The sequence below is a fragment of the Ornithodoros turicata genome, chromosome 2 (assembly GCF_037126465.1).
Source record: "Ornithodoros turicata isolate Travis chromosome 2, ASM3712646v1, whole genome shotgun sequence".
Classification (NCBI taxonomy): domain Eukaryota; kingdom Metazoa; phylum Arthropoda; class Arachnida; order Ixodida; family Argasidae; genus Ornithodoros; species Ornithodoros turicata.
In genome coordinates, this window is record NC_088202.1 from 57,240,419 (window position 1) to 57,252,459 (window position 12,041).

Here is a 12,041-nt window from a genome sequence, read left to right on the forward strand (position 1 = left end):
CCACCCAGTAGTACCTTACCCTTTTATTTCATTCCGACGTACGTTTCGGCGAAACGCTCCGACCATGCCTCATAGTGCACCAATTTTTCTGGCGCTTGCTTTCCGTTTCGCAGCTTGATTATCAAGATAATCATAATATATTATAAACTTTTCATGTTTCGGCTAGTTCTGGAAGTTCATTCCAAGTGTAGCTGATGACGATTTGCAATTAAAAACAGCGCAATGCCGTATAAACACGACCAAACGCGGTCACTACCGCAGACACGCATCCCGTTGTTTCCACACTACCAGCGGATCACGTGACTTTTAGAGCGCCCCCTGTAGGTCGCACTCGCCGCCAATAGGTGGCGCACGCCGAACCTGGACTCGAGGGTTGCCACTTCCACCGCTAGGTGACTATGGCTTCGCTGGAGTCGCGAATAGTGCCTATCGAAACCAATCTTAGTCGTGTGTGACTCAGAATCTTATCCACTGATTGGTTCTGGTTGATACGGTTCGACGCAAGCCACGTTATCAACGGTCTGCTAAAGCTCTCTATTTACGGTTGTCGCCAGGAGCACAAATGCGTTTGGGACAAAAACAAATTAAAAATTCGAAAGCGATACGATGAAGGCAGCCGTCAAGTCGAAGTTCACCAAGATAATGTGGTGTTAACCACTTCAAAAGGACATGTAAAAAATACCATGCAAATATGTTGGTCACATAAAATTTAGGACCCGCTACTCTACATTCATGGGTTTGATAGCTACTAACAAATAAAGGCAGGTGTTGCTATATTGAAACAATGGCATCGAGTTTGTGTGATGCACCCAAAGGAACGAGTATTGACGTATTTACATTCATATACATGTGATACACATGTGATGCGTAATGCTGAACGGGTGACGGAGGCGCCACAGGGACTACACAGAGATAAGATCTTCAGCTGCTTATTGAGCTCGGAATGGATCTTGATATTTTCTCTTTAAACATCTATCCTTCCGTTCAACATCTTAGCTTATTCGCAAACACCGTTATACCGTCTGCTAGGGTAGCAGGTTTTGTGACTATACAGATCTTGTTCGTGGTCTGACCTACTATTAGCATCGAAAGCACGAAATAGCCTGAGTCACCACGGCAATAGAACCCCCTGTGGGGATTAGTAGGAAATTTATCTGGATTGATCGAGACGCCAAAAGTCAAAAAGTAGAGTTGTCCGCGATACGTCTTTCTGAAATGCACCGTAGTGGTGGTTCTAAACGTGAGTATGAAAGCAAAAACCGCACCGTTACGCACAGTATGACCAGGCCGACACACTCACAATTTTCTGTCCAGAACCAGGAGAAACATAGCTCAGAATGGTATGGAGTTGGGCCTGTTGGTACATAGTTTTAACTATATAAACCAGCGGTTAAAGCACACAGACAAAGAATGATGGAACAAACACGCATGCTGAAGTGTTTAGTTGAAGTGAAATTCCTTACAGCGTCCGTGTTTGTTCGCTCATCCTTTGTCCGTGTACTTTAACCACTGGCTTATATCGTCAATACCAGGACTCCAGGAGAAACACCTGATTTGCTTTTTTTAATTTTTTTTTGTAGGGGGGGGGGGGGGTGCGCCCTGTACATTACGATTAAGAAAGTGACGTTGAAACACGTGGCGATGGCTGATTTGCGGTGTTTGTTACACCCACCGGATGCGAACATCACCCAGACCTGACTACACTGAACGTGATCAACATTATGCTTTTTAGTGCTGCGCAGCCAACTGCTAAGAGTAACCTATTGTAGTTTCAGTGTCCATTTGCGCCGTTTACGCTTTCAGTTCTGTTTTTTTCGGTTTCAGTTCTGAACTTTTATGCGAGCGGGCCTTCGTATCTTTTATTTCTGTTTGGTTCAATGTTACCCCCCCCCCCCCCCCCCCCACACACACACACACTTCAGCTACACATTTTGCAGCATCTCCTGCATAACATACAAGCAATCCATTTTGTTTGCATCGTAGCATATTTGCTAAAAGCGCGCCACCCTTCTCCTTTCCGTTCCCTTGGTCTCACCCCTCACTCTCCATTCTGCTCTCACTTTCTTCAAGACAGGGTCGCTTTCGTTTCCTTCCACGTGAACTGTTGTGTTTCGCGTCCTGCGCCCACAATTGAGACGGTAGTTGTCATTTCACCTGGTGATGGCGAATCACAAGACCAAAGTCGTGATCGTCGGTGCAGTTGGCGTCGGAAAATCATGGTATAGCCCCATTCATCTGCTTCATTTCTCTGTTGTCATTAATAGGTGAACCGTGAGATCTGCTGTGTCGTCGCGCAGCTGATCGTAACGGGGCTGTGTTATTTTGATTCGTTATCATTAGATTTCACGTGGATGGGACACTGTTTGTATATTCCTCGTTTTCCAGATTTGCATGTTCTTTCATTCGTTCACAGTAGCTTTCGTGTAGGCCTCGCTTTCTGTGTGATACGTGATACACTCCGCGCAGAGCAGGTGCGGATATGACATTTGGAGGACCGAAAAACGTAACGGTTAGACACATCTGGTCGCTACCCTGCCTCATCCGTCTGCTACGTGCACACCAGAAAGATGTCTTCATTTGGATATCTTTTGGAGTGATATTTGTTGCTGTATGAAAATTATGTAAAAAGGGTATTGCAAAAGTGAATCGGTTAACGTACAGCAAACATCTCAGCGGAAACACGACACACGTCACAACGGAAGTGTTTGCTATACAAAGCCCACAATATCGGCTTGGCGAAAAGCCAATACTCCAGTTTGTGTAATGCTCTGGAAGTGGGCGAGCAAAATCTTCAAACATAATAATCATACCGTGTATTCACCTGTGCGACATTCCCCGGAGCATTCCAGCGGAATATGTGCAAAATGACGCAGCATTTTGTTGCCGCGTGAGCGTGAGCTCTGCACGGCATGCATTTTCCCTGCTGTTGTAACCATGGGTAATATCCTACGGGTTACCCGCAAAATGTTCGGTAGCAGACGACATTACCGATGGTATCGTCTGCTATTTGCGCAGTACGGTACTGCCGACATTCCAGCGCCGCGCGAATGCTCAACAGGCTACCTTCCCAAACGAGCGTGCTTTATAGCGAAAGCTGGAAAGTGACTCGAAGAGGAGGACTCGCCACCTCTGGATATCGCTCAGCGACACCGCATCTAGCACCTCTGCTTCCAAGTATGTATTCGCGAGAAGCGCTGGAGCAGAAGACTGTATTCGTCATGTCATCCCAAATGCGTGTAGTTCCTCTATTTCATTAATGCCATTCTAGATATTGGAAACTTTAGATACAATAAGAGACAGACGCAAACGTGATTATGAAGGAACTTTTTGTTCAGTGCATGTATTACTATGCACTGATTTCTGTGTTCTGCTGTCATAGCTTTTCATTCCCGTTGTATCTTTTGAACTGGCCCTTGTAACCCCGCGCACCACACGCGTCTTTAGTGCGGCATTGCTTAGTTCTGTCCCAGATTCGTTTATCCAAGTTTTCTAGCTTTTTATAACCGGTTCTGTACTCACAAAGCATTGGCCGATTCTGTGATTATTTGTTGCGACCTTGGGTCCCCTGGCGCATTCTGGAGTGAGTTTTTGCTACAGTTTTACAGACAATTGTTTGTTGAAGTAGCCCGACGCATGCAAAATAGCCTGATATAGCAGAGCCAAAATTACGGCAATTACTAGTTGTATTACATTTCCACTTGCCAGCACGCACATATGTTTGCGTTTTCTTTTCCGTCTTAAGTCCGCCATCTCCGAAGCAAGAGCGAGAATACGCTGTGCAAGTAGGTCAGCCTTTCGCGCAGCCCCTCAACCTTTCCCTTTCCACTTGTGGTCTCATTGGATCGCTCTCAAATAAGGTACCAAAACAACTACACGCGAGGTCCGCGTTGCTTGTCTTTTTCAGCATAGTGTTATGGCCCCTCTGCGAATGCTACTTTAGTGCTGCTTTCTGAGTGGACAGACACTTTGTCACGTGCTTCCAGAACTTCCTCTCATGCGCAGAGACGCAGTTGCATAGCGTATATCAAGAGGTCGCAGATACAAGCGAGATGCTGATTTGTCACTCGCGATGGCGCTTTTTGACGCTCTCGCCAAGTGGCTCGCTAGTCTGGGAGTACTCGAGCGAGAAGCGAGTGCGAGACGTGTGACATTTTCACGCTCTGGCGTATCAAAATCGCTCGTTTCGGAACGCAACATAGAACTCGCGCCCCGTGAGCAGTTTCTGCTTTTTCTTCCACTAGAATATTCGGCGATGTCGCTCGCATGAACACGGATACGATCGCAAGATTTGGTGGAAGATGGGAACAAATTTCAAGAAGCACTGTTATTATTTGAAAGTGCACCATTATACTGAGGGTTATATATATGCCGATTATCATACCTTTATCAACCTTTGAGCAGTTTTCACGTGTCATCGCGTGCCGTTTGGAGTGCGTCAACTTTTGAAACAACAATATGGAACGGAAGCGAATAAAAAAATCACTGTACTCTTTGAGGAACTGCGAAACGCGTATACGAAATGCGATACCATTGCGCAAAGCGAAAAACGGTGCACTTTAATGCACTTTTTGAGGCCTTGGTGTAGCCGCGTCGCGTCACGTTGGTTGGAGACGGAGAGGGGCCCTCCTCTCACTTGCGATGCGCATTCCACCCTTGTTTGTTTCATTATCGCGCCGCCTCGGCTGTGAAGAAACGTTTCAGAGGACGCCCTGTGTCACGAGGGATATTCAGTGACTGAAGGGCTTTACGAAAACAGGTCCAGCGAGGAGGAAAATAGAGTGACAGGCACGCTCGCAGGCGTGGACAGGGCAAGCGGCGATAAAGAGCAGTATCCGCTTGAGAGGCAGGGTAATCGAAAGGAAGCAAGCACAAATTTGATAGTTTTAGCAGATCGGAACTGATCCACGGAAACAAAACAAAAAAGCTTTCAAATCCAAGACCAACAACGTGATGTCAGCCACTGCAAAGGAAGCAGGTGCTTGGCGTACCCTGTTTACGGAACTGTTATCGTAAAGACGTTCTAACCAGCTAGATACCTGTAATCCTTCTAAACCGATCTACTAAACCGGAGCCGCGATAATTAAACAAACGAGAGTGTGCAGTGTGACACCACGTCAAGTGTGGATTGGGCGCCTAGATTATGTTGGGCGCCTCATGCATGGCCGAGACCGATACCGCATAGCTGGCTAGCTGGTTGTACATGATGGAATGGAACTCCGAGACAAAGAAAAGACGTGCGAAGAAACGTTGTTGTCCTAGCTATGCACTTCGGAGTTCCCATCCAGTAATGAATAACGAAAAATCACTGTACTTTTTCGCGCACTGCAAAACGTGAACGAACTGCGGTAGCATTGCGGTAGTTCTTGCACTGTGACCATACATGACTTGCGCGCCGCGCAACCGCAAACCCGACCATAGGTCGGCACTGGCGTCGTCCAGACGACGTGGGCGACATCACGTGAGACGCGCTGCGCAGCCACACTCCACACTGAGCGACCAGTGGCATTGCGGAATGGGTAAAAGCGGCCGCTCGTTGGTGGTAGCCAAAGTCGTGCGGAAGATTTCGTTTGAATACACCACCGGCTGAACTGTTTAAGGGTTTCCCTAGGTTTTGTGGCAGTGTTCCTAGGTGGATGACGACACAGTTCCCCTGAAGTCAGCCCAGGACTTACATCAAACACACTGTGTTACCCACACCTTCCTGCTGTCCTCTCTCCATCTACCCTCCACTGTACGGTTGCTTCGAGGCGCTAACACGGAATTAAAAGAAATCACGCATTAGAAAGTTTGAGCAGATCGAATGCGTTCCACAGAAACAAAACAAATAGACATGTACTGTAATGAAAGAGCTAGTTTGAAACTTGTCGAAAACTGTGTCCAGTGTTAATCACCCTTCTGCACCATTAATCACCATTCTATAAATAAATTTGCAGACCGCCATGGCAAGTGTTGCGACATTGAGCGCGAATGTCAAAACTCTCGTTAGCGTCAGCAAAAGTGTCTAACAGCTGCCGCTAGAAATCACAACACCTTCCCTGGTCATCCGTATTTTTTTCCTTTCATTTCGCAGTTTCCTCAATACATTCATGAAGAACGAGGGGACCACAGAAGAGTTTCTAGCAATTGTTCGGCCAACAGTTTGTACGGCTTTCCGTATAACTTTCGTGTGGCTATTTGTTGTGGCATTGCCGTGTACAAGACTTTTGCTCAAATGATAACGTTTCCATTAGCTCCGGACATTGTCAAAAGGACGGTCGACGTCGATGGAACAGAACTGCGTCTTGAAATATGGGTGAGTCTTTACGACAATCGTATCAGTGCCGTATCATTTTTATCGTATCTTTTTGTCTGTATAAGTTCGTTTGGTAGCAAAGTCAAAATTTACCATGCAACGAAATTATGCCGAATTTAATGACGCTATGACTCGGCGAGTAATAAACCGACATGAACCAAGCGGCTAAATCCAGGTAGCTTACGCGTGTAAGATTCTAGTTAACAAGGTTATTGCGGCAGCGGAGGCAATCTCTGGGTGTGGTGGGTGCGTACGAGAGAGACGGAAATATATGGGTACGCGTACCTTGCGGGCAGTCTATTCCGCGAACGCCTGAAACTATGGCGCCGATCGAGGTGTCGTTGAAAAGCGGTTGAGAGCCTCTACCTGGACTTTAAGCGATATCGTCTTCAAGAACAATAACCAAAGTTTTATAAATTTGCAAATTTCAAATATCAAACTTTTGCCAGAATGTCGGCATATATGAAACTAACATATGACCAGAATCGAAGGAAACAGCAATCAGAAGAAAGGGCGGCTCGAGAGGAATCCCTCCAAACCCCAAAAGTCCAGCACCGAGCGATTTGAGAGAGCTACGGCAGCGGCGGAGGCAAATCTGACTGCCGGCGCGCACAGCGAGCCGTTAACCTCTTGAATAAACGAATAAAGGCTCACTTAACATGACAGATTGGGCCAGTTGGTACTGACAGAGAGAGGTTCGTGAAACTTGGCGCAAACACACGCGGACAGGACAGCAGCACACCACACAGCTCCTGGAGCTTCAGGAGCTGTCTGGTGTGCTGTTCTCCTGTCCGTGTGTGTTTGCTCCAAGTTTCACGAACCTCTGAATAAAGACTCGTCTTTCTTTCACGAAAATCCCGCAGGAGCAAAGTAATCGGTGTTTGTGGCGCTTTCATGTAAAACACTACGGCTTGGACACAGCTGAGCCCAGTGATATGTTTTTCTTTTTTGTTTATTAGCTGTTAAAGTTGCGCCAATTGTGAAATCCTATGATACGAATCGCATATGATGAAATAGCTATAGAACGAGCTATGATTAAGAAAAGAACTAAAAAAAAGAAAAGAAGAAGAAGAAATAATAAGACATGAACTAAAAAGAAAAAAAGAAGACGAAGGAAAACTGCCATTCCTGCCATCCGAGTGTTGTGTGGTGCTCCGCGCGATTACAGAATGGCAGTTGGCAAAAAAGGTTCCAACTGTAGGTCATGCATACGTGTGTGTGAAACTGAAATCGGATGCCCACATGCGCTTCGTTCGGCCTATTTGTCTGCAATATTTTGTCTGCTTCTCTAATTTTATCTGCTCCGTTGACTGAAACCTGGAATATATGGCATCTAAACATCACTCTCAATGCAGTACGGGTACACGCGTTATCCGGAACATATATTTTTTTTTCAAAGAAGAAGCTGTGACAGCAGGTCAGGCTGATATCCTCTCAAAGTGAGCGCTAACTGCTAGATGATTGAGTACCTAAAATTCATTAATTAGCTCTAATTTAAGGGCTTTCGGGCAAAAGTGAGATAGCAGAATAGGAGACAATCCTTGCAGGAAGTCATTCGACTTAAAGATATTGAAACTCCCAGAACTCATCCAACGAAATTCATCTTATAGGACACCTCTGGAGAAGAGTGGAGGTGCAAAGATCTTTCCAGCACTTTCTACCGCAAGGCGAATGCGACGATTGTCAGTACGTAGTACTTTGGTCGTATCAATGTTTCATGGTCAGGCATATCGTAGAAGCACGACACAACAACACAGAAACATTTCAGTGATACAATATACTACAGCGAGACTCTTTTAGACTTGTGTAATTATGCAAGAAGTGAGAAGCTGGGAAGAGTCCTTCGAAAATTTGCGGAGATGCTGTCTATGACGATCCGCCCCTGGAAGACAAAGCCAACGAGCAAGGAATTGGTTTTACTTGCTCCTGTTACCTTTACTCTGTGCGTTTTGCATGTGAAAGTGCTCGCGTTCCATTACAACAGCGCAGCTAAGGTCGGCTCACCGGAGAGACACCATATAGCGAATTTCACTGGTCTATGCGCAGCAGGTTTTTCATTTTTTTTCCACGCGTTTTAGTGGCTGGTGCGGACTTCATTGGAATTTTCTGTGGCAGTTGCAAACGAACTCGACCCGCGATGAAGCGTTCCTTCTTCGTCTGCCGAAAAATGTCGGATTCAGTTGAACCCCAACAAATCATTGTCGTCACTTCCAGATCTTGCACGGCTTAACAGCAGATAGGGTACGTTATGGGCGACCACTTTCACAAGGCTCTGGACCGGAGCGGCGTTATTTAGCGGGGGCGACGTTATTTCGGGATTGAATTCGGTTCGTCGGCGTCGGATTTTCTTGCTCCGCACCAGGTACAGCTGCTCGCTCCGCATCGACGAGCAGAATTCGTCATAATTACGCCATCGTATCAGACCACTGCAAGATAAAACGGAGAGCGAACGAACCACGTTCATGTCGTGACAAAAGCTGACGGCATTCACTACCTTTTCAGAAAGTAGAGGTGGAGAGAATCACCGAATCGCACGCATCAAAACACCGTGCCGGGGAGCTTCTCAATGGTGGCTTCGCTGCAGGAGGCTACCCTCCTTGGTAGCTCAGTCGGTAACGTGTTGGTTAACCAGGTAGTCCAAATTATCCGCAGTCTACCCTGCGGCACGTGCAACATGTCGCCATACTATAGGCACATAAACTTTGTGTGTAACATCACAGCACCCTTATTCCAGGACGCTGCCAATAGAAGAGAAGATTCTTCTCTTGGGGCCCGTAGCTTGATGACGTTGTCGTGGTCCACAGGTCGCTATACGGTACAGTGCGCTTTAAACTGCTTAGCCTGGGTAGAGCGTACATTGAGGTGGCAGCTTCACCAGGAGCGCATTGCTTGCCATTTCGTAGCTTCACAAGCCTTCGACAGCGTTGCGTGGAAGGCCGTTGAATGGTCAGGGGCGTGTTCACAGCAGCGTCCCAGATTCGCAAGTTTGCGTTCACTCTGCCCATCACCATAGTGACAAGTGGGTGTTGTTGTACGATTCGGGAGGTGAGGACAAAAGCGCCGTTCTGGCCAGCATGCAGTGTTGCCAAGTTGGAGGATGACCCTCCAGATCGAGAGGTTTGGTGCCGCCGTTTGGAGGGAGGAATTTTGATTTGGAGGCTGCAGTGAAATCCGGGGTTTCGTTTTCGGTTTGAAAAAAAAAAAAAAATGATACAGGGCCCACAAGTGTGTGTGACTGGAACATTCGTACAACAGGAGAACCAGTGAGGAAATCAATTACAAGATCATTTCAAAGCATCCCGACTCTTACAGCGTACAAAAAAGAAAAAAGAAAAAGTGCAACTTACAAGTGAGGGTACCCGCTCCACGTGCAGCCAACGGGGAGACGCGTTGATGGTAGTATATTGATACGGGCAGCACAGGCGTGGCGATGGCAATGATTTAATGGACAGAATGCGAATGCGCGTGACATGAGTCGCGTGACATGAGTCACAGTTGTCGTCGTCACAATAGCCCCCTCCCCGAAGTCGTGACCTCCTGGGCACGATGGTTGTTGATGAGCGAAGATGTTAGGTCGTGGACGTGGATGTCAGTGGGCGAAAGGTGAGGTGGCGCTGTGCTGCCCGCAGTAGCCCGGTGCCTCCGGTCCGCTTGCCATGCCTTGCCAAGCTTGCCTCGCCATGCTGCTGTCCTGGACGTCGTTCTTCTACGGGGCTGGGGATCGTCTGGTCAGGTCCGTCGTCGTCGTCTGGTCTGTCGCGTCATCTGGGCGGGCTGGGGCGTCGACGACCATCACAGCAGCGTTGGGGCCAGAGGCGGAGCAACAGCACACGAAGGAGTCACCGGTCACGTCCTGTAGGTGTTCTTGTAGAGGCTGTTTGAGGGGGGCAGGGAGCCCGCATCTCCACCAAATGATACGCGCAGCACAGCATGGCGATGGCAATGATTTAATGGACAGAATGCGAATGCGCGTGACATGAGTCGCGTGACATGAGTCACCGTTGTCGTCGTCACAATATTACCAACCGCTGTTTCTTTGCATTTCCATTATTAGTGAATATAACCCCCTCCCCTGTTTCTCACAAGTTTGCTGACTTCTGAGAGCACTGTGGGAACGCGAAAACCGCGAAATCCCGAATTCCCAAGTGGGTGGTGGGTCCACAGCATCGCCAAAAGTTTAGGAAGGACTGGTTGGCTGAAACTCGACGCCTTCAAAGACTAGCTCGAGGAGAGGTACCTCAGGATCCTTACAAAGCAAGATATAAGCCTCGCATATGTTCTGCCACAGCTAGCTAAATTCATGTTTATAAAGCGACTTGTGTAGAAAATTGAATCGACGGAAGTTTTTGGTTAAATTCTGGAGTTCTTCTTTTTTTTTTTTTTAATTGACTGGGCAACACTGCGGCCAGCCCGTGCGGCTATGGTCATCGGCGTGAGCGGAGGGGACTGAACGAGGAAAATGAGTTAGATGTGCGACGTTAGCATTGGAAATAAATCGTCATTTGCTTAATCTTAAATAAGGAAGGCATCGCCGATGACGACGCAGTCGACGCAGGGACGACGATGCCTCCACTACCATGTCGGGGAACCATATAACCGGTAGACACAACATTTTCATGGTTTTTATTAGTTCAGTGTTTTCCGACACGAGGGAACTGTGGCTACGAACGGCATGCATGCAGATGGAGAGACGACAGTAGGAAGGAGCGGGGGACAGGGTTTTTTTTATGTGTCCTGGGCGTTTTTTATGCGTCCTGCGTTCAGGGCGAAATGTACATACATTCGGCTGGAAAGTCTGCCGGAAAACCCAGGGAAAACCTCACGCAGCACATTCAGTGTGGGGATTCGAACCAGCCTCATCTCCCAGTCTCTGCTTGGAAAGCGATCATCCTAACCACTATGTCATGGGAGCTGGTAACATTAGAATACCTCGACAGTGTTGCACGAGGTTCTGACATGGGCCTATATTTGCAGCGAGGTTAAATGTCCCCCTGCTAGCAGTATCCAACTGAGCACATGATAGCCACCAATCCGCTTCGTAGAGCTCGCATTCTATAACGACAGGCTCAACTAGGCGCTCTCAAGGCACGACTGGACGTCAAGAGAGCCTATGATATCGGAACTATAAAGTTTTGCTGGTTCTTTCGAAGATTCTTGAAAGTGCGCCATGTTCACTGACGGCATTTATCTTTTGCGTGCTGAGGTCTTTGAACGAGGTTGATTCCTAATATCAAAGCACATGTTCTTCTTGGTTCGTAGTTCTACGAGTAAGACGCCCAGCTGTGCCAGTTGGTAGGACATCACGAATTAAAGCGCCAAAAGCAAAGATGAGAAAACGAACAACACACACAGGTAGCGGACTAACAACAATTTTTTATGACAAGCGAACGGCACGCTTAGAAGACTTGAGGAATTCCCTTTACCCGCCCGTTGCCTAGCGACCAGCTTTTCCATATACCTCCTGCTTACTCAGGGTATACCGCGGTCGCATCTAAAGCCGCTTACTGAGGTTCGCTTTGGAACCATCTAAAACAATGTTTTTCTCTGTACAAAAGGACACGTTTGACTTCGGGGCGCTGGTCAAAATTCGTTCCTGTGCTACAAAGCGTTCATCAGGACTTCGGAGAGCAAATACCTTAAAAATCGATCTACGATTTTTATTTTGTTTTAAAGTGTTCATCTAAATAAATAGCAAAATGCTAAGGAAACGTTGCTGTTATCAGTTCATAATTTATAGTTTCAAATTCTC

At 47.2% G+C, this 12,041-nt stretch overlaps 1 protein-coding gene across 4 annotated transcripts in view; it reads left to right on the forward strand.

Annotated features, from left to right (window-relative positions):
• Positions 1–2,069: 2,069 nt before the first annotated feature.
• LOC135385462 (ras-related protein Rab-37-like) overlaps positions 2,070–12,041 on the forward strand; it is a 29,426-nt gene continuing 19,454 nt past the window's right edge. For 3 of the 4 annotated variants that reach the window (XM_064614791.1, XM_064614792.1, XM_064614794.1), the window contains exons 1-4: positions 2,070–2,219; positions 6,071–6,141; positions 6,231–6,292; positions 7,903–7,978. In XM_064614791.1, coding sequence (XP_064470861.1) covers positions 2,161–2,219; positions 6,071–6,141; positions 6,231–6,292; positions 7,903–7,978 — 268 coding nt within the window. In that variant the 5' untranslated portion in view covers positions 2,070–2,160. Of the gene's footprint in view, positions 2,220–3,015; positions 3,175–6,070; positions 6,142–6,230; positions 6,293–7,902; positions 7,979–12,041 lie in introns of all 4 variants that reach the window. The other variant, XM_064614793.1, reaches the window with a different exon arrangement.